The 23,865-nt window shown below is 38.4% G+C and overlaps 1 protein-coding gene across 1 annotated transcript; it reads left to right on the top strand.

Moving 5' to 3' along the window:
• The first annotated feature begins 3,431 nt into the window (after window positions 1–3,431).
• Window positions 3,432–23,732, top strand: LOC107721592 (transmembrane protein 198-B-like). Its single transcript, XM_016529687.1, has 5 exons — window positions 3,432–3,712; window positions 16,041–16,326; window positions 17,898–18,473; window positions 21,353–21,600; window positions 21,742–23,732. The coding sequence occupies exons 2-5, from the start codon at window positions 16,158–16,160 to the stop codon at window positions 21,835–21,837; spliced, it is 1,089 nt and encodes a 362-aa protein (XP_016385173.1). The 5' UTR covers window positions 3,432–3,712; window positions 16,041–16,157; the 3' UTR covers window positions 21,838–23,732.
• The last annotated feature ends 133 nt before the right edge of the window (window positions 23,733–23,865 follow it).

Raw genomic sequence — 23,865 nt, 5'->3', positions numbered from 1 at the left:
ATAAACAATCATAAATACGGAACTCAATGATTTGCGTCAGTAGTCTATTTAAATCAAGTTACATGTGCTTTAAATACATTAAAAAAGGAAGAAAAAAGGAAAATAAATGTTTGTGGGTTGTGCATGGGTCAGCCTGATTTGCGGATTGGCATGAACAGAACTTCATGGTTCTGTTTCTCCACAAAATCTCCATCACATTTCAGCAGATGGTTCTGATTTATTTGTGGTACACAGCCAGCCTCTTAGTGGTTCATGGATCAAACATTTATTGGAGCACCAGAATTAGGCAGTCCAGGGCATTTGATAGTTTGTGGTGAGACCTCAAAGCACAGCCTCTAGGGAAGCTGCAAGTGATGTAATTACTATTTCAAAACCAATAGTCATCGGTTGCATGCACAACAATGGAAACAAAAAGGAAAATATTCATATTTAAGATGAAACATACACTAAATATACCAAATATTGGTGTATTTGTACTGTGACAAAAATAAAAATTTTGGTGGCTAAGTGAACTCACCTAGATTTTATCATATACTTCATGTGTCTATGCATTTTAAAATCACTTAAATCATGCAAAGATGCACATGTAACCTAGAATGCAATATGTATATATATATATAATCCTGATGTTTCTACAAAATATAACTGGCTGCTGAGGTTTCCGGAATGATTCTGTAAAAAAAACAAAAAAAAACTTTTAAACCATCCATGCATAGACAGTAAGGGAACTGACACGTTCAAGGCCCAGAAACATCGTGGTACTCTCGTGAATGGCGGAAGAGACTGACATGGAAGAGAAGAATTGTTGAAGTCGTTATTTTTGTTTTCTTTGCGCACAAAATGTATTATCGTAGCTTCATAAAATTACGGTTGAACCACTGATGTCACATGGACTATTTTAACAATGTCCTTACTGCCTTTCTGGGCCTTGAACGTGGTAGTTGTGTTGCTGTCTATGCAGGGTCAGAAAGCCCTCGGATTTACTCAAAAATATCTTAATTTGTGTTTTGAAGATGAACGAAGGTCTTACGGGTTTTGAACGACATGAGGGTGAGTAATTAATGACAGAATTTTTGCGTGAAGTATCCCTTTAAGGAATGTATTCTAACGTGCATTGTCTCATTTAACCTATCCCGCAGCAGTTTCAAAGTATCACCAGCAGAGGGGGGACTTTGCACGCGTAACTGTTCAGAGTATGCTTTTCATAGACAATTATTTGTCTATAATGACGTTAAAAGTAATATTTCCACACTAAGCAATTTTGCCCAAATTGTAACGTGTAATACAAAGCTAGTCAAACTTGTTTAACAAGGAGACAACGGTGTCCGGGCCATATGTGAAGAAAACAAAATAAAAAGAAAAAATTATTTTGTGCAGTAAGTGTGAAAATATTGAGTAAAACGGTTTGCTTTAGCGTCTGTTTTATGTGCGATCTTACTTCATTTATCTGCTACAAAATAAAGGTTGAAATACACTACTAATCCCTAACACTAGGGCGATAGTGCTTCATATCTGACCCTGTTGAAATAAGTAGAGCAAGTTCATCTGTTGCAACCAGATGCTGAAAACCTGAACGGTGTGCTATAGATCGCACCAGCAACAGCCATCCCCTGCACAGATTAACAGAAACGGTATGCTCTGTATATATACAAAGGTTTTTTTTACATCTCATTGATGGCCATTGGTCTATTTAGACGAGTCATACTGTATAACGTCGATGATTTTGAAGCTTCTTTTCTATTAATCGTGTCAGGTTTCTGTACTAGACAGCGCCAGAAATTAATCAAAACTTTCCCGTGACATATTTGTTATATAAGAAATGTGCAATCTTATATTCTTTATATATTAAAACACAATTTTGCATATATTTGTTCATAGTTTGTATTATAATTGACACATCATTTATGGCTGATATAGTAGGCTATGATATTGTGAGAATATAGAGCTCACAGTTGAGGGGGGAAACAGCTTAATTATATTCAGAAGCCCAAACCAAGCAAAATATGCAATTTGATGCAGTTATTTATATATGGCCAAAAAGATGGATGGAATTCTGCATGTAATGTAAATCAATGAGATCTTCAAAACAGACTACTTACATAAAATGCATATAAATATCAGTTATCTCACTATATCGCTATCGCTATATTTTAATACTGTATATCTTATTAAGATGATATTTAAATGCTTTAATCGAAGCTCTGTAGATTTCATTGTAGGGGGCAAAGCATATAATGTCTTCAATACAATAATGATTGAGAGATGAACATAAACGCTCCTCAAAGCCTGTAGTATCATATTTGATACTTAAATTTTCATGCATGTTTTCCTTTCTTAAAAAAAAAAATGTATGGGTAATCAAATGAACCAATAGTAAGATAATCACTAAAGTTGCTTCAGTCCAGTAAATGTTCATCTCGAAATATTACTAACAATATAACAAGTTATTCTTAAATTTACTTTATGAAAATATAAACATAAATATGCCTTTATTTGCTAATAAAATAAAATAAACTAACAATCAGACGACAGAGGGCATGATTGGGTACAATAAGTTTCTGCAAAGTTTTGATCATGCTGATATTTTAGAGGCCTTAGAAATTTACATATCAAACATGATACTGCAAGCTTTATAGGGTTAGTGGACTTATTGCATTCCTGGGCTCATTCACAGCAGGGATCTTGTGGTGACAGCTGAAAAGGAAATAAATTACATTAATTTAGTGTTGGCATAAACATTTTGTAAGTGAGAATTATGTCTCATTAAAAAAAAGAATCACAAAAACGCCAGAAAGTTTTAAGATAATGTTATTTTGTCAAACCGCATAGAAAAAGCTGCGGTTTTAAAAATAACCGCGTTCGTGTGGACAGGGACCCAGATAGCACAGGTACGTCTGCAAGATGTCTGTTAAAGACCGCTTCATCAGGACAGCATCTGCTGTGTACAGTCATCTGAAAGACGTCTTTAAGATATCAGTTTTACATACATTCTAAATGATAAACATCTTAAAGACATTTTTTAAACACAGAAAGTTTTAAGATAATGGTATTTTATTTCTCTTTTTTTGTGTATGTTTTTTTTGGGGAAAAAGAAAATGTTGCAGCAGACAAAAACATATACATTGTGACAGATTTGTGACAACATTCAGCATACAACAAATTGCAATTTTCAGCATGTTGCCATAACGTTGTTAGAAGGCTGTCACATCACGTTACAAGTTTTGTGGTTGCATTTATTTTGCCCACTTACAGTTATATTGCTTACACTAACATTTTGCACATCCAAAATGTAAAGTATATCCTTATATGAATGGACAATTTGTTCAAACTAATACTGAATGGGGTTCAGCTTCATTCACTGAGGCCCCCCATTGTGCACCTCCCCCCACTCTTAAGGGAATGGTACACTCCAAAGACACGGAGCATGTGAATCAAAATGAAAACACCGAGTGCCATCAGACAGACAAACAAACGCTAGAAAGAGAGGAAACCTGAGGGATGCCAAAAATGCAGGCAAATGCTAATACCGAATCAGTACTATAGGCTTTCCATACTATAGGCTATAGTGACACATCGGTTGTCTTATTAGATCACAGACCAGATTCTGAATGCTTCGGAACGGGGAAAAACCTTCGCCACAGAGGATGCTAAAACAGAGTTATCAGCGCTTCGTCTAAGCAGTGAAAACCACTTATCTCGAGCTGTCACAACGGTAAGTTTTGTGGTGTTTTATTGTCCAGATTTTTGCGCTGTTTTTGTAACCAAAGAAGTTTTCAAACCTTAATATATCGCGAAAAAATAATTCAAGATGTTTTACTGATGATACTAAACACTGGAAGGTTGTATGTTGGAGGGTTTGTTCAGTCCTTTGTCCACAATGCGTTTGATTTACGGTTGCCTGGATTACAATGTTAAAATGAAGTATCACAAGACAAAAGAGCTTTTTAGAGTATTGTCTCGAATATTTTTTCACCATTTATATCTATATGTGATAAGTTTTTGGCAGCGGATTCGTTGTCGCTCATTATTCAGCCCATTGTGTGCGTGCGTGTGCTCTTTTGTTTCTCGCGCTGTATACATTGTATATGTGGCTGTTTTTGTCCAATGCTGTGCATAACAGCTGAGTACTGTTGTCATGTCATGGGAGCAGCAAAAAGCTGCTATCACAATAGGCACTGCTATAGTTCTTGGTTGTGCACAAACGTTTTTCACGCACACTTATTAACGTATCTCGCCGTGAAAACAAGCGGGATTGATCTCCTGCTCGATTGCTGTGGAACGAGTCACGTGTTCCTCACGACAGAACTCTCTTATTGTATTACTAACTAGTTACTGTTGTAATCCTGTACCAACACTTTACCAATAACATTTCTGGATGAACGATTCACAACCATTACATTATATTAAATTTGAGTTGACTGTATAGTTTTATAGTAACAAAACTAATTATGGTTTTGTTAGTTGTTGTTTTTTTTTCGACTTTTGTTTACTGATTACTGGTACTGATATATCTTTGGAATACTTTAGGACTGATATCTATTAGATGTGTGTGTGTGTTTTTATAAACGGAGTTTTTCCTTCTTCCGTTTAAAAAAAAACCTCCGTCCACATGAAAACGCAAACGCATGCTATGAAGCACTGTCAAGAGCATGCCAAACCAACAGGTGGCGATATAATCTCATCCGTAAAGCCATGTTGGCCAGTCAGAAGCCACATCGTGACGTAGACATGTGGGGGCGTGTTTAAATGAGGCGTTTTAGGAGGGCGTGGACCAGTCTTTTATAAAGAATATCTCTTTGGGTTTGAGACTTTAGTCTTTGCAACTTTAGGGATCTTATCTATTCATGAACAGCTTGTAACACTCCAAAGAGAAATGAAAACTTGAAATCGCATCATATGACCCCTTTAATGTATTTCCTCCATAAATCTCCCAGTAAATAGTTCTTTATCTGCCCGTTCCTGCTTTCTTTACTCTTCATTCCTGTTTTTTTCGATTTTGTTCTTCCTGTGCATGCCGGATAGCACCCTCTCTTCCCTCAGGCCTGTCTTTACTCTGTCCACTTCTGCTCTAGTGGACTGTCAGAGACTCTGTTCATGGCCAGGCCAAGAATAGCTAAATAGATGCTCTGTGTCATCCCCGAGAGCAGCCTGGGAAAATCACCAAAGCATTTGATTTGGACACAAAGTCGGTGACAGAGGTCACCCAGTCCTTTTATAAGCTTGTTTGGTTTGTATGTGTGTGTGCATAAGTATATGCTTGCCCCACATGTGTATTGAGACAAATGTAATGTGAAGCCAAGGCTCGGATGTAATTTTGTTATGTACTCACTTCATTTGTTTGCTCAGATTTACATGCTAACAACTGATTGTGGCTGGGGCCCATTGATTACTGATCCACCCACAGCACAATCAAGAACAATCAGAGGTAAATGGGCCTCTAATGAAACAATGAATATAATGAACAGCAGATGATGATAAATTGTTTCATCAGAAGTGTGAAATGCCACTGCTTTTGTTGTTGTTTGTCTTAGACTTATTGGTGTGTATTCTTTGAAGTCACTAGTTTTTATCACAAACCTCAGACTCTTTTCGCTCTCCTTTTGTCCTGTCTGTGAAAGTGGAATGAGTTTGGAGGGGTTCACCCAGGGGCCTCCCAGCTTGACTGTGTGCCAAGAGCATTGAGTGCTCTGTTAGCCCCCATGCTGATGCAATGTACTTTTTTTTTGAAAATGTTAAATTGGTGTGTTCTGCTCTGTAGCATTTCGAGCCGTACAGGACTGATGTGTAATTGAGTAGGCCAGTTCTAATCTGAAGTCAGCTGCACTGGTCCTAAGGTGGTAATTATGTTGCTAATGATGATTGCATTTTTAATAAAACTTGATAAATTTCTGTCCCAAAGTCCATTACACCAAAACCTTGATGCTTTCAAATTCATAGATATCGTAAAAGATGTCGATGAACAGATTTAATTTAGACTTTTATTCATATAAAAACTGATCAGTGTACATACATAGAGCATATGAAATATTACGCTCTATTGCAGTGAATCGTCATATTTGTTCCGTGTTCTCATTGGTTCTTGGATTTCATACCCAAGAAAAGCTGTTGAAACGCTTGGCCAAGAGTGAAAATGTGCGGTTACTGCCAGATCTCGATTACCAAAAATCACATTGTACAGGTCTCAACAAATTAGAATATGGTGACATGCCAATCAGCTAATCAACTCAAAACACCTGCAAAGGTTTCCTGAGCCTTCAAAATGGTCTCTCAGTTTGGTTCACTAGGCTACACAATCATGGGGAAGACTGCTGATCTGACAGTTGTCCAGAAGACAATCATTGACACCCTTCACAAGGAGGGTAAGCCACAAACATTCATTGCCAAAGAAGCTGGCTGTTCACAGAGTGCTGTATCCAAGCAGGTTAACAGAAAGTTGAGTGGAAGGAAAAAGTGTGGAAGAAAAAGATGCACAACCAACCGAGAGAACCGCAGCCTTATGAGGATTGTCAAGCAAAATCGATTCAAGAATTTGAGTGAACTTCACAAGGAATAGACTGAGGCTGGGGTCAAGGCATCAAGAGCCACCACACACAGACGTGTCAAGGAATTTGACCTCCCATCCAATAAATTGCAATAAGCATTGTGATTTGTTACTTTTGAGATGAAACAAAGTCTCAGATTTCAAATTCTGTCCATTTTATTACAATATTCAAATATTAAATGCCATTTTGGCGCTGTTTAATGTGGATTGACAGATCGCTGTAGCGCCTCGGTTAGAAGAGGCAGCGCGAATTGATCGTCTCCTCTGCTTTAATAGCAGTTACAGCATGAAATAAACATGAATGAACATCCGAAGGTATGTTAAAAGAAAGAGTACAACTTACCGAAATCCGTATCCTGTGTTAAGTGTTTGTATACAAATCAGCAAATTTCAACCTTCCATATTATTGACTCTCCGGTATAGTTTACAGCATTAGTTGAGAGATTTTTTTTCTTGAGAAAATTTGCTATGTCCTGTACCTGATATATATCCAAAATAATCAATATTGAATCATATCGAAAAGAAATCGGAATCGAATTGAGTCGCAAGCTTGTGAAGGAGCTTGTCTAGTCGAATTGTAAAATTTGTGTCAAAACCCAGCCCTACTGAAATTTTTTTTTGGCACAGACAAAATATGTTGAAGGTACACATTATTTGGTAACAAGCTTGAGCAAACTAATCAAAAAAAGATTGGAGGATTTTTATTGTTCCATTTGTTGTCCCCATGTTTGGAGGCGTAGCACTCAGCATACCTGGTTAAAGAAGTCACTAGTCACCATTTTATTATGCGTGCACTTTAAGCAGGCATAATTGAGCTTCCATTAACCATATTTGATGTGATTTTTGTATGTGTGTTGTTTAATGTTAATATGAGAATAAAAGCATAATCTGCTCATTTTATAGAGCAATCTTCAGAAAATGTCTCTTCAGAAAACTTGGATTAAAGCTCTTGATACATGAGGTTTGTTTCAATCTATTCATGAACGTTTTGATGCGTCAAAGTTTTGATGTAATGGACTTTCATTGAAGGGACTAAAATCTTTCAGGTTTTATGAAAAATCTTCATGTGTGTTTTGAAGATGAACATCTTTGTGTGGAACAACACGAGGGTGAGTAAATTATGACAGAATTTTCATTTTTGGGTCAACTATCCCTTTGAACAGTACATTATAGATTCGAGAATCTGTGCTGTCTGTGTTTTGTGTGTGTTTGGAAGTCATGATGTTTGCAGAGCTGACTGGCTGCTGTGTTAGTCTCCATGGTTGTTCTCTCTCACCTCTGACTCAGAACGCACTGTGGGGCAGCTGTAGGGTTAGTCATTGTTTCAAGCCGAAGGCCAGTGCATAAAACTGAAGAATCCCAGACTGAAAGACACACACATCGGTTTGCACATGACCAATACACACAGCATACAAACACCCAGAAGGAAAAAGCAGTCCAGTGCTAATGGAATTTAGAGCAGAAGCTCTCAATAGGATTAACAAGGTTTAGCAGGGCCATCGCCTTGTCCGCTAAATCACTCAGTCCAACCACTCACACTCCTTTTCTTTCTCTTTCAAACACACAAACGCACATACCCTTCTCTCTCAAATATACGTGTCCGTTCTCTTTATCTCACACTGAAAAACACCGTCACCACTTCCTGTCTTTTATTCCCTTGAGCGCTTACCCACCCCTCCGTTCAGCTGCTCACATTTCTCTACACAACCACTGTCTGTCCCTTTAACCTGGCAACCATCGCCAGGGAGACCTCCACAATGGTGACTGCATGCAGCGGAATAAGAAATGGACAGTTTAGTAGGATGCACCTTTATCTCCATTGCTCAAAGCCTCGGCTGGCATCAGCTCTCTTGCTGTCGTTCCAGACGAGTAAGTGATTGTTGAGAGAGCAGGAGCAGTACATTTTACCTGTCAGATGCTGCCTTCCACACCTGCGAGTGCTCTGCAGGGAGCTAATGAATGGGGTGTTGGGATTCAGCGTTTAGTGTATGTGCAGAAGGATTATTGAGGCTTCCTTCTGTAGCTCTTGAACCTGTTAGTTTAGCTCATAGTGGGATTGAAATGACCGTGAGCAATAGCTAGGCCCACAAAGACAGACTATTCTCACACAAAGCTCGCCTTTTGATTTATATTTATATTTTGGCTAATTTCATTACATTTTCAGCTACCATTAAAAGCTAGCACTCTCAGCCCTCTTTCAAACACTTTGCCATGTTTAAAACCATTCTGCAGATGCTCCTCTAATTAGAGCAGAAAATATGATTAGCATTGACCTTAGAATGACTTAAAATGGGTCATAATGCATAAATCAAATTTTCTTGATCTTTTGAAATAAAAGTTTGATGTCCCATGAAAACATAACTTTCAGAACACCCAAAGAGACCATTTATTAAATCTACAAAAACAGAGCTTAATGATGAATTCATTAACACATGAATACATCAACTGCATCTGCTTGCCGTTCAGCAACTTGGCCACATGTCATGTTGAAGTAATTAGTAGGAAGTAGGATAGATCCGGTTATTTCTAAATACATAAAATGCTATTGTTCCATTTAGTGTATAATGATAAAATTATCCTTCTAGTAAAATGAAAGAGTGGCTTTTTATTTTAAACAGATTCTTGTAATCTTGTCACAGTGTAATGTTTTGTAAAGCCGAGTGCGACAGTATCAATTTGAATCTGACAGCAAACCCACTACAAGTGAATGCTATTCATTGAATTCATTTTACATGCAAATAGGGTGTTTACATAGGAGTTGTGCAGGTTCACCCAAAAATGAAAATCATTTACTCGCCCTCATGCTGTTCCAAACTCGTATGATTTTCCTCCTTCTGTTGAACACAAAAGGAGATATTTTTAATGTTGCAGAATGTTTATACAAAATGAGAATTTCACTTCAGAAGACTTGGAATATGCAAGTCTGGTGATATGGATTAATTTACTACCTTTTAAAAAAAATGCAAATGTTATTTTGTGTTCCACTGTATAATACAAAACTGTGAATAAATGAAAATAAAATTTTCAAAGCATTAATTTAAAGATACAGTAGCATAACTCAAGTCATAAGAAGTCATCTAATTTTTCACTTACACATTAATTATCCATTGATTAAGACCCTTCTTAGAGGGATGATTCACCAAAAACAAATTTCTGTCATTTACTAATCCTCATGTCGTTTTAAACCAGTTGACTTTCGTTCTTCTGTAGAACACAAGATATTTTGAAGAATGTTAACTTTTAGTGACCTTTGATTTCAATTGTGTGGACAAAAACACACCAAGACATTTCCCAGAATATCTTATATCTACAGAAGAAACAAAGTCTGTTTTGGAACAACATTAGGGTGAATAAATGATGACATAATTTTCATTTTGGGTGAACTATCCCTTTAATAAGAGAGGAGCAGTTTTAAATAAGGGATTGTCCTTAACTTAAGTAATTGAGTTTTCTCCTTTCTACATCTCTTTACATGCAATGCGGAAGCATTATGCTGGTTTCTTTCCAGCTGGATGGGTGTTTACCTGATTCTGTCATCTGTGAATTGTGCATCCAGTGTACAGTCCAGTATAGCAGACATAGGGGGCATAATGCATGTTCAGGACCACCAGGTGCCTATAGTGACTGCTGTAGCAGTTAACCTAGATGCACGCATGGGGCTGCTTATAGCACAGATCTGGGCTACTTTCCACAGTGTTTTTCATTCTTTGTGCTCTCAAGCAAGGCTGCTAGTTCTAGAAACAGTCTCCAGAGGCTGTTCTCAAGCCCATCACATTGTCTGTTTTTGTTCAGCTGGACAGCTGTTTACATTGATCTGCCATTTTCCATCTAATACGCAGGGCACATACATACTGTATACTATAATGCACGTGCTTACATGGGTCGAGCTTCATTCTGCTGACATTTTCTCTGCGGGCCTTTCAGCGGTCTGTAAAATATTCATGTGAAGTCGCAAGCTCAATAGAGCCTTTTGTTCTACATCATGACTGACATCTACACCTGAGGCAGACAAGGACTCATGATCTGCCCATGATCTGAAGTGCACTGGGACGTTCCGAAGGTACCGTCAGAAGATAGAAAGAGAACAACAGAGTTTTTTTTTTTAGTGATTGAAAAGAAGTTGAAGACGGCTTCTTGTCCTCTGAGACAGTTGGCGTTGAATAATGCTCTTTGCATGGAGATGGAGTAATACCTGAAAGTGGTTTTCCCAGGCCATTCCAATGGTGAAATTTCATGTAATGTTATCTATTTCGGTCTCTCCATCCAATTGATGAATTTTTCACCTGAGTGCTGAGAGTTGTTGTGAAATGTTGGTCCAGATCGATTTCTTTTTCCTTGTTGTAACACGAGCCTGTTTGAACGGTGTGCTACAAGTTTACTCATGCATGGATGAAGGCAAACATGGCTTAATAAAAATGTTGTTTACCTTCAGGTGATCTGAGAGATGTAGATGAGTTAGTTTTTTCATTGGAACAGATTTGGAGAAATCTAGCATTACATCACTTGCTCACCAATGGATCCTCTTCAGTGAATGGGTGCCGTCAGAATGAGAGTCCAAACAGCTGATAAAAACATCACAATAATCCACAAGTAATCCATACGGCTCCAGTCCATCAATTAACATCTTGTGAAGTATAAAGCTGCGTGTTTGTAATAAATAAATCTATCATTAAAGTGCCCCAATTATGCCATTTTGAATATTGCCTTTCATACAGTGTGTAATGTAGCTGTATGTGAATGTAAACTATCAGCAAAGTTGTAAAGCCGAAAGTGCATAATAAATAAAGTAGGGCTGCATGATAAATCGAAATGGAATCGAGATCGCGATTCGACAGAAGCTGCGATTGTCATGCGTATCTTTCAGTGAAGCACGGTTCTGTGATCAGCAGTAAATCTCCATCCAAAGGCCAGAGGGCGCTCTCGCGCTGAAACTCCAAATACGCCTTGCAGAAGAAACCCAGAAAATGCCTATGGCTGCAGCTGAATAAACGGAAGATTCAACTGCTTTCATTGATTCAACCTGACTAATAAACACACGACTACGGCAATATACGGTTTATCGGATTTCTTATTATTATGATTTTCATTAAAATAAAGTATATTTATAATGCAATACCTTTATCACTGCTTAAATACTATGAAATATGTTGCATGCCATATTCTGTGTAAGAAGCCACATCATCTCACAGAGGGATTTATTTCAAACACTCGACTGACGTTATGAAGTGAGTTTGGAGTAAAAATATGTTATTAAATGTGGTATTTTCACATGCTTTCAGATAGAGCAGCATTTACTTTACAGAGCCGTAGTTCACTGAGAAGCTATACAAACAGCTGACATTATCGCGAACGATTTCTTCAATTTCATAATCGCGCAATAAAATTGATTTTTTTTTGAGTAACTTGTCAGTGAACTACGGCTATGTGTAGTAAATTCTGCTCCATCTGAAAGCACATGATGATGATTTCCTGCTGATTACAGAACCGGCTTTACTAACAAAATGCGCATAACAATCGCATTAGATTAATCGTGCAGCCCTAAAATAAAGTCTTCGAAAAGAAAGAATTGACTCAACAGCCTAAATGAGTCGTCAGTACTTTGAATCTTTACTTCTGTGATGGCTGCATGGCTAGGGTAACACGTTTGCATAATACCCACCTATGTTCTATGTTGGGCGACTGCAAACAACTTGACCACCCTCAAACACTGTAGCTTTGTGTGGTTAACTTCATGTCGAGAAGACGCTGTGTCCTACACTGTGAATGTAAATTCTTTTTTTTTTTCACTTCCGAATGATGAGGCTAAAAAGAATCAGGGGTTAAAAAAATTTTTTTCCCACTGTACCACAGCAGTACAACCCCAGTTTTTGTGTTCCCGTCATTTTACTGACGACTGCTTCTCTAATCTCGGGGAGTTCAGCACGGGATTCACAAACCGCTTGCTCTTGAAAGATGGTTCAGTACACAGTTTATTTAGACCAGCTGGCTCCACTGAATCACATGCAAGTATGATAAATAATAGATGTTTATATTTTCTATCGAGCGTTTTAAATATAGAACTATGGCAATTGACGTTTCCAACACGTGGACCAATCACAACAGACTGGGCCATCTGACCAATCAGAGCAGAGTAGGCTCACGGAAAGGAGGGGTTTAGAGAGACTGAATCTTAAAATTGCTTTGAACAAATCGTTGGAAAATTAGGTGATATTAAATTCATATTTTGAGAATACGAAAGCGTTTTTTTAACCTTGCATGCATGTAAACCTTTTGTAGGAGACTCCCAAAACAATATTAGGAACCTTAAAAATGGCATAATAGGGGCACTTTAAGACATTTTTAACTTCAAAATGCTTTCAGCTAAAATACAAGTTGTCTGTCCATAATTTTGTTTACTCCAGTAAAAGAGTTGCTCAGTAGATAAATATGCACAGATCAAGCACCCCTTACAAGCAAAAATAGTCCAAAACTGTTCTAAACAAATATGTAGATTGATTTTGATATGAGATAATGACAACAAGGGGCTGGATTTTTTTCATTGAAGGAAGTGTTATTATGGATTATGAACTGGTATTTTGGGACGGAAGCAACGGTTTAAATTTAAAACGCCTTGATGGTTTTGTTTCATAAAAACACACAGTTTTTCACTTCACAATCTATTAATTGATCGACCAGAGTTACATGAAATGGATAACTTGTGGATTATTGTGGTATTTTTTTATCAGGTGTTTTTACTCTCATGTTCATTTTTGGGTGAACTATTCTTATAACTGGTTCTGGCCATTAGTTGGTCCAAGCTGGTCATTGTATGGTTGACCAGTCAGCATGTTCAAAAAAAACATCTGGTTTGTGGCGCATCCAAGCTATCTTGGCAGGAAGCAGGAAACCAGCGACCATGTTCCAAATCACAGCTACCAGCTTTTTTTTTTGTGCTTTTTTTTGTCTCCTGATCACTTTTTTCTTGATTTATCTGTCTTTCTTCCTATCATTCTCTCTTTCCCAGGCTCTCCCAAGTGTTGTATTTTAGTTATTATTTGCACGTCTTGGGTGCAGAAGGGGAGGGGTTTGCTTAAGGGGGAGAGAAAACTCTCCACCACTGAAAAAACTGCAAGGAAGGCTGAAACATTGATTGGTTCTCAGGCTGTTGCCATGGTGGCAGGTCGCTGTCCTCATCTCATCCAAATGGTGTATTTTGTGCAACTTGTAACATCCCAGAATTACACTGTTGTTATGACAACAGACAGGAAGTGAGGTGTTATCGCAGTTATATAAAGGCTTTACTTTCTATAACATTTCTTGCACCAAGAAAACATTAGTTTGCATTGGAGAATCTCTCATAACACAAGAGGCTTCCAATAATAATGTCTGGCCTTATTGCCAATTTGAGGTTACCCCTAGCATTCTGTCACAGAGCTGAAGAGCTATATTGTTCTGAAACATGCGTCATGATTTATGTAAATAAATAGAAATGTATGTATTAAAAGCTCTGCCTGGTTATTCAGTTCAGATTTTTTGGCACTGATGAAAATAATATGTCTCTGTTCATTAATGAAGCGTATCTGTTAGTGTCAGATTCACAGTAAATGCCAAAGGGCAAGTTTAAGTGTATTTTTGAGATATTTTAGTGTGACTTTGACTAATGAATACCCCATAGTCCAAGTCAAAGTTGGATATATTTAGGGGCTTAATAGTAGCGTTGGGCGATATGCTCAATTTTCATATCGTCCTATCGTCAGCCTGTGATACCTAGTTTCATTGCCGGAAAGTGAACCAACTCCAGTGTAAGGCTAAAAGCAGCCTAATGTTTTTAATATGACTAAATTTGTATTTAACATGAAAAAAAAATATTAGCAACATCGTAAGTTACTAATTATAATGCTTACATTTCCTCAGTTATTCAAAAAGCAGCTACAGAAAACGAGCAAAGAACATTACATTACCAAAGAACATCATCACAAGCTCAGTCTAGCGCGAGTATATGCACTTTAAAAACACTCCCATTAAAATCAGTGAATCTACACTGTTTGATGAATAAATCTCTTATACTTACATCGCACGTACATCTGCACTTTGTTGTTTATGATGAGAGAATTTGCGAGTCAGAATTCAGTCAGCGCGTGCTGAACAACAGAACTCCACTGTTTCAGCGGTGAGTCATCTGAACGCATCTGATTGGCCAATGCATTCAGCATAATTGTGTGATTGGTTATAACGCGCAATACTGTAAAACGCGTAAAAAGAAATACAATGCAATAAATAAGCCCTAATATTAATTGGAGAGTTTTATTAGCCTGATAATAATAATAATAATAATCGTCTTTCTATCATCAAAGGCATCAGCCACAAGCGATATCTCTGACTATCGTCGATACACAATACTATCGTCTATCGGCACAACCCTACTTAATAGAGGCTTAATTTTTTTTGCTCCGTTTTCAACAGATTTTTAAGTTGGATAATGTCATTTCAGGCCTAATCAAAGCATGACTAGAGAGAGATAAGACATTCCTCTGAGAGTAGCAGAGTGGATATTTGCAATTTTTCCAAATATATACTTTTTTCGTAGCTTTCCAATAGAGTTTAGTGCATTTTGGGACGTCAGGCATTATATTACCATCCCAAACGGCACCAAACCCTACTGGAATCCTATGAAAAAAAGATGATTTTTGAATACATTTATATAATATAATGCCTGATGTCTGAATAGCAGAGGGAACCAACATATAAATTAATGGAGCAGTTTTCCCCCCTGAAACTGTATTGTGCAATGGACCATTTGTAGTGTGATGGAGGCTTTTGTTGTACATTTTTCTAAAGCAAGCAAAATCTCTCACTGACAAAGAGATGTAGTCTTTTGTGTTTGGATGTTTTATGTAAAACGTAGGAGGAATTCTGTAAAAAATCAAATTCATATTTTGCGAAACAACATTGATGTTCTGTTCTGTCATTTGGGCTTGTGCATTAACAAGTGCTCACTTTGCTTCTTTGAAATACACACTAACAAATATTGACTTTTCAGTAAGGCAAATATGCTCAGTGTGATGCACTTAAAAGCAATTAAAGCACTGCTGTCAACCAACGCAGTGCACAAATCCACTGACATTATATACAGCACTGTTCGGTTTTAGATTAGAATTCTAAAATACTTTTTGTTATGCTTACTAAGGCAGTTTGAATAAGCCTTTGAGGGCTTTTCTGAGCCAGAGTGTTGACGTTAGGGGTTATTTATCCCAGACTGACATTTTCAGTTTTTAAAATGTCAGGTAATGCCACTATATATTTTGAAGAGTGAAGAGATTCTATATGACTAAATGAAGAGAAAATATGACTTGACCTAAGAGTTTAATAGAGTCAGACAGCAGCTTGGCATTAGACTTGACACAGAGAATTTTTAAATGTGATCTGGCTGAACCATGTTTATTTTGACAGGTAGAGTCAAACTCTCTCTGACGCTCGTTGAGTTAATATCTGCACATCTTCTTCTTATCTCTTTGAACAGGTAAATTGTAGTGGATGGGAACCTTCTCTGCACCCTCTACCTTCCACATGACCCCACTCTCCCTGTTTCCTCGGCTCCCGTGAAGATACATAACACTCTCTAACACACACTGACAGCATGGCATCCACTGCCCAGATTCTGGAGTTTAAGCTTTCCCCACCCTCTCAGGATGGGAGTCCAGAGCGTCTGTTCAGCTGTGATGAGGACATTGAACGGCGCTATGAGGTGGTCCCGTCTGTCGTCTGCTCCATGTGTTGCCTCTTTGGCATCATCTACTGCTTCTTCGGTAGGTTGCGAAGGATGAACGAGTATATTTAGAAGACTGAGATCTGCCTGGTTTGGAGAAATGTAGATTTACATAAGAAAGTATTACTCAGAATGAGCACAGATTCTGGCATGACCTAAATGCATGGGTTATGTTTTTGTCTCATCACAAACATCGTTTCAGCTGTGGTTGTTCATAGCCAAATTTAATTCACATAATAACCATCTGAATGTGACAAACAGACAAGGGTGACAAATCTATGTCCCTCTCTATTAGATAAGCTTTATCACTTTCACTTGACTGTGAAATTTGTTTTCACTGCCCATTACTTGCTAGGAGAGTGAGAGAGAGAGAGAGAGAGAGAGAGAGAGGCAGGATCGAGGCCATTTCAGCTGTGGCGAACAGCAGCATAGAGTGTCTTCTCTCTGTTAAAATGTTAAAACATGTTATTCATTCTTCTTGCCCTTCTGCTGCCAATTTAGACCATTATTAACAGTTCTAAATTGCATCAGGTGAAAGCAGATAACCTCTTAGTGAAAAGCACAATGCATTATGAAAGGCTCATGTTGATTTAAAAGCTACTTTTGTACAGTAACTGTAGCAATAGAATGGGCATTAATGGCACAAACACCTTCACTTAAGGCAATTCTGATCATCCCACTCATATGTTACCAAACATAATGTTTATCCCTGGAATTTCAAGTAGAGCTGTTTTAAATATGCCCAGCAACAGACAACGTTCTTGTCCCTTATCTTGTTGAATAATATAGTAGGTTTGGGTGATTTTTATTTTTCCATATCATTCAATATCGGTATTCATCATGATATTTATTATGTTAGTTAGACATTGGGAATGAATTTTAATGTAGAATTTTTTTAAGTGTAGGGCCCATTGAAATCTGTTTGAATTTTTCCCAAATTCTGTGTGTTCCATTAAATTTTTTTGTGGATTCTGTGTTTTATGATTTAATACAAATTTATCATCAAAAATGGTATCTAATGAAATGAATTTACTTGAATAATTTAATTTGATCATTCTTCTAAAATGTAATTAAATGAAAATATAAAAATTAACTTTTTTATTTTTTGTCAAATAAGGTCCTGCACAACAGAACTTGTATGCTTTATAAATTAAAACAAATGGAAAATATCTTGGTTGTATTAAAAAATAATATGAATATGAATATTACAGTAAATTACTTTACTATAAAAGCAAATTACTATACAATAGTAGTATTTCTGTCCTAATTAATTCAAGTTAAAACAAGCTTTTAATTTGGCAGTGAAGACCTCCAGAGTTTGTGTGTTTTTTTTAAATGTAATTTTACACCTGTAGCTTACAATTGGCATGTACTTTGAAATGCAAGTCAAAAAGGGACTGTCCCGGTTATTTCTTCTGTGTGATAGGCTGTTAGATAGGCTGTTAGATTTATCCATATTGAATAAAAATGTTCAGAGCTTATGATCGTTATCAACATATATTTTATTGCGATGCCATTTGCTAATAAAATAATCTTCTCTTCCAAAACTATTTTCTTTCCCACCCCCTCCTCCTCCCCTGTCCTGCCCTCTCCACCTTTCTTCCCTTGTAGGGTACCGCTGCTTCAAGGCTGTAATGTTCCTCACGGGTCTGATGTTTGGTTCCATCATCATCTTCATGCTCTGCTATAAGGAGAGGGTCATGGATACTCAGCTCAGTGTGGAGGCCAGCGTGGGCATCGGCCTGGGCATTGGCACGTTGTGCGGTTTGGTCACTATGCTGGTCCGTAGCGTGGGGCTTTTCATGGTTGGACTTCTCCTGGGTTTACTGGTGGCCCTCGCCTCTCTGGTGGTTCTGGAGGAGTTTTACCACCCGAGGACAGTGTGGCTTCCCCTGGGTGTGCTGCTGGGTTCGGGCATGCTGTTTGCTGTGCTCACGTTGCAGTGGCAGCGCTGTTTCACCACCCTCTCCACCGCCGTCTTCGGATCAGCTGTGGTGACTGTGACTGTGGATTATTTTGTCGAGCTCTTCTCTTTGACAAGGTATATCTATGAGAGGGTGAAGGTGGATCCACCTCGCCCAGTGTGTTGGTTCACATGGGTAGTCATGGGAGTTTGGCCTGTGCTGGCGCTGCTGGGTGTTCTTATTCAGTGGAAGGTCACGGCTGAAGGATATTCACACACAGAAGGTAAGTTTTGCAAGCAATTGTAGGCAAAACTGTGGCTTAAAGGGATAGTTCACCCAAAATAAAAATTCTGTCATCATTTACTCACCTTCAAGTTGTTTCAAACCTGTATGAGTTTCTTTATTCTGTTGAACCCAAAAGATATTTGAAGACATTGGTAACCAAACAGTTGATGGCAGCTAATAATAACTAATATATTTTCCATACTATGGAAGTCAATGGCTATGGCTACCATCAACAGCAAACAGCAAAAGCAAACATTCTTCAAAATATCTTCTTTTGTGTTCAACAGAAGAAAGTAAATCTTACAGGTTGACCCTGTGTTGTAACCAGACGCGGGGCGACCCAGCGACACACAATAAATGGGTATCTTTTCCATTTTAATCATTTTAATATAAGTTTTTGTCCTAACCCGCCGCAACAAGCGACAAGTGATTCTATATTAGAAACAGTTTCTATTTCTGCAAAGTCGTGGCTGGAACAACAACATGCAAACTATGACAATGATAATCTCAGGCACTGATCATTTTGCGTTACCTTTATAGCCATACTGAAAGCAACAATAGATAGTTTACCTCAGATCTTGAAAATAAATTAAAACATATAAGTTAAAACTGTGAACTCAATGCGAACCAACAAGTGTGTTCCATAAAAGATGGTATCAGTCACAGTATGTACTTTTAATATGCAAGTACTTTTAGAACTCAAAAACATAGGTCCACTAGGTAGTGCATCCATCCATGCTCATGGTCAATGAAGTATACCGTACTTTGAATAGCTTGTGCGCTTAACTGTGTGCTAGACGGAGCGGAATGCAGGAAATGAAGTAAACCCAGGGCCTTTAGTGTAACACAAGTGGTGGCCACTCCTGATCCGGTCCTCAAGAGTTTCCAGAAATCATCCCCTATACCCTTATAATGTGCTGTTTGAAGGTTCAGCCATTTGTTGTGGTTTCCAAATCCATAGTGGATATTATGGAGCGAACTCATTTCACCTTATAATGCACCGCAATAACGAGTGTACAACCAATATACACTTAACTGATAGCCATTAGAGAATACCCATGCATTCTAAGGGTCACGCTGAATGAATTCCCACATCTCGCCAGATTGTGTCCACAGCCCTTCTGATGCATTCATTGTCTGAATTTGCTCACTTGTTTTCATTCACTCGTTATTTTAGTGAAGTAATAGTGAATGAGGGTATGGGGGGCGATTTCAGATAAAGCCTAGTAATCCTGAAGTCTTTGATTAACTGGTTCAGCTGTGTTTGATTAGGATTGGAGTTAAAGTCTGCAGGATTTTGTCCCTAAGTAACATCACCATTAAACCCTTTAAAGGAATGGTTCACTCAAAAATAAATATTCTTATTATTTACTCGCCGTCATGTTGTTTGTGTTATAAGAAGATAATTTGAAGAATGTCTTGAAGAAATTTTTTATACATATTATGAAAGTCAGTGGGGTCCATAACTTTCAAGCTCCAAAAAGAGTGAGTAAATCGGTATGCCCCATTTCGTTTTGGACGTTGATTTTCATAATATGGGCAAAAGAATCCAAAACATTTTTCAAAATATCTTCTTTTGTGTTCTGTAACAGACAAAGCCATATGAGTTTGCAACAGCAGAATTTATATTTTTGAGTGAACTATTCCTTTAAGAGAGGACGTCCCTCCATGGTCTTCATTACAACAAGTTGTCTTTCTGAAACTCCCCCCTGGGTAACCTTGGTGTTTTGGGGTAATACGTTTTTTGTCTGTTTTCTATTTATGGGTGTCCTCCTGTGCAGATCAGACTGGCTCAGCTGTGCCCTGCAAACAAGCTCCCATAGAGTCTCTGAGTGACTCAATGGGAAGGCTTGACCTGAAATCCATGAATGGGGACTTCTAAATTGCTTCATCACTGTCTTGTAGAAAGCAACCACCAACATCTTCAGCAGGGCAAGAGAGTATGCATGAAATTTCCAAGGGTATAAGTCTCACTCTCCATAGAACTCAAGTCGGGTTAGACACCATATTGAATTTAATGCAAATGAATGTTGAATTTAATGCAAATGAAATGTGTGTTGTTAAACAATAGTATTACAATCCATTGAACGTACTATACTTGTATCCCTCACAGCCTAGTAGCTTTCATTCCTACCAGAAATTAATATGGTGCTACCCTGACCAAGGTCTATGACTGATAAGAACAAGAATACTTGTCCCACAGTACGAATAGAATTGTGGGAAGTTGAAATCAAAGGAGGATATTGCCAGATATCTACAGGATCTTGAGCAGTTCTCTTTTATACGTACACACATACTCTACTTTTCCTTGTCAAGTGCAAGGCTAAACAAAACGTACTAGTCTTCAGAATTAAAGTGCACACTGGGAAAACAGGCAGCGTGAACTGCGCTGGGGGTGGTTGCCATGGCTACAAGCTGGGCTCTTGTTTGGCGGAATGGGGGGAGGGGTTGCGATGAGGAAGGGGCAGAAGAATAGAGACGAGAGTGGGAGGAGTGTTTTCTGAGGGGGAGCGCGAGAGAGAAAGATCATTACATGAATTCCCTGACAGATGGGCAACGAAGCTGTTGAGGCACAACAGAGTGACTCAATGGGCAGAAATAATCCGTCTGTTTTTAATAATGACAGAGAACAGAATGTCGATTTAGCCCTGCGCAGAGCAGAATGTGTCAAAACACTCAACGGTTTGTTTATCAGCTTGGCTTTGGACCACTGTTTGAGAGACCCAGCCAATACACACTGCATAGTGTCTTTACAGAGTAGAATAACGCCTCTGTTTTGCAGTTGTGACCTGATGTGCTAAAGCCATGTAAGAAAATTTCTTCCATTCCTATCTGTCTTTCTTAATTCCATCCTTGTTTTTTTTTTTTTTTCTAAAGTCTTCATCAGTCACCAGCAGAGAAGAGTGCAGTTAATGCGGATTCGTCAAAAGGAACAAAGAAGGGAATGCCGGAAGAAAAAGAAGAAAAAGCCACAGAAACAGCCGCCACAGCAACAGAAGTACCACCACCCCCTTCAGACCAACCTTCGTCCCCCAAACCCTCCTCCCAAACTCCAGCATCCAGAGCCCACCCACCGCCGGAAACCCAACACCATTCGCCGCTTCGATGGAGATGTGCTTTCTCCGGTGAGTATCAGTCATCCATCTCAAATCCATCTGTCAGTTCACATTATATTGAAACCAGATCTGCAAAACCTGACAAACGAATCCCTATGCTTATCTCTTCAATTAATCAGAGATTGAATACACGTTCGTTTTCTCTTTTAGAGTTACATCCAGAACTTCCGTGACAGACGTACGGACAGGAGGGGCTACTCTCATGACAGGTTGATTGGCGGCTCACATGTTGTAGATTTGGACTAGGCTCCCAAGTGCCCCTAACAGCCCATACAGGCCCTGCAGTGAGAGGTTGACCCCGTACTCTTCACTGAACAGGAATTGCACTGCACAAACCATTCCGAGAACTTTGCGGCCGGATCAAATCTAGAGCATGTGGTTACCTCAGCCGCCACAATGGCTGACACGACTTTCCTACTAAAATCGATTTGCTGTATTCCCATGCTATATTTTTGTTTAAATGCCACAAATCATTTGCCTACAAAACAATGTGGAACCACAGTATGGCTCTGTTCTCCTGCATTTAACTCCATTATATATTGATGAAGATGGTTGTGGTATGTTTGTCTGCTCCTCCAAGGCTCATCTTCCCATAATTGGGCTGCTGTTTCACTCCGTCCGAGAAGAATGGTCTCATGACCACAGCTGAAGATGCATTATGTACAATCTGAACTCGGGACCAAATACGGCTTTGGCTTTTTTGCGACTAAACTGTCATAAAGCATGCTCTGTTTCTGCCAGGCAGACTATTCGTATATCCAGTTTACAGACTCAAGCTTCAGTCCTCCTGTTCGTTTGTGACCTTTTAAAGATGTTTCCGATAACATTATGTTTACAGCACGGGCAGGGAGGTGTGTATCGTTTTATAACCGTTTCAAATGGCTTTATCTGCTCTGTGTCAGGGCCTACACAAAATCTGTCAAACCGTGTATGGTGAACACGATCTCTGTACAATCTGAGCCTATTGCACAAGCGTATAATGAAATGTTCTGTGCGTTTATCATTAGCCAGTGCATGTGGGGAAAGTGCCACCATTGCTTTTTGTGTTGTAGTTATACATGCTTAATCTGTTTTTTAGTTGTTTTATAAACAGTATCTAGAGACTGTTTGGGTGGCTCCCAGTTAAATCTCAGGGGCTGTGGCATCGAGAGGAGCCCTAATGATGTAACTGTGAACACTAAGGGGTTTCGTGTGACTGATTTAAGTGTCCTTGTCTACAAGAGAGAGTTTTGAAAGGGATTAAAGAAATGAAGGGTGGAAGAGATTTACAGTGGTGGACTTCTCACAGAAAAAGATGTTGTGTATTTCTGTGTGTAGAAAGCATGAAAAGGAGATATAGACAGAGTGTGTCTGTATTTGGAGTATTTTGTGTGGTGTGTATGTGTATGGATGTGTGAAAGCGTTTGTCATACTGTGAGGCTGCAGCAGATTGGCAGCAGGGTTAAGTCTTAATTTCTGATTTACCTTCATATTTGGATGTGGGGTGATTTCACACCCAGTTTCCCCTCCGTATTTATCAGGGCTGTCGGAGCAATGAAGAGTCAAAGTCTAATCTTTTCCTCACTCTGAAGTAGTGAAAGGGCTCAAAGGCTTAAATTCCTCTCTGTTTTACTGTGTCTCTTTCAAAGTGACAGCTTGGCTCTCCTGTAAATATTTGTACATTGTCTGAATGTAAATATGCTTACATTTCTGTATTCTTGCTAGTGCTTTGGTTAATTTTATTAATGTTTTTTTTTTCTAATCAGTGGTTACATCTGTGTGCTGAAGAACTGTCTTTTTGAATTGTCCCATTGATGGTCATTTGTAATTATAATTTATTTCTAATTTATTAGGTTAAGACTTCAAGTGGAGCTCTGTATGTAATTAACTTGATGTTGACCATTATTATTATTCCTGAGCATGTATTTGTACAGTACTGATAACCATAAATGATGTGCTCCTGAGGTCAAGTACGTGTGTGTATGTGTCAATTTCCCTCTTAACATACTGCTGTTTACAAAAGAAGTTGGCAGATAGATGGCAAAGAACATGGCGGTTGATGCCTTTGAGGCACGGGGTGAAACATATTAAATTGTGTGAACTAGTTACTGATGGGAATGCGCCAGCAATAAAGACAAAACATGCTCAAGTAGCTCTGTGATGCACAGCATAATTTTCCATTTCGAAAATAAATGTGCATATCCCTGCAGGGGTAGAATTCATTTACATGGTGGAAAATGAAAAATCCCATTAAAATGGATTATTGTTGTCATCCTATTGTGTTACTTGCAAATT

Source organism: Sinocyclocheilus rhinocerous, unplaced genomic scaffold (assembly GCF_001515625.1).
Source record: "Sinocyclocheilus rhinocerous isolate Xijiao unplaced genomic scaffold, SAMN03320098_v1.1 scaffold30, whole genome shotgun sequence".
Classification (NCBI taxonomy): Eukaryota; Metazoa; Chordata; class Actinopteri; order Cypriniformes; family Cyprinidae; genus Sinocyclocheilus; species Sinocyclocheilus rhinocerous.
Note: the sequence above shows the minus strand (reverse complement) of the source record. Positions and strands in the feature narration are given on the sequence as shown.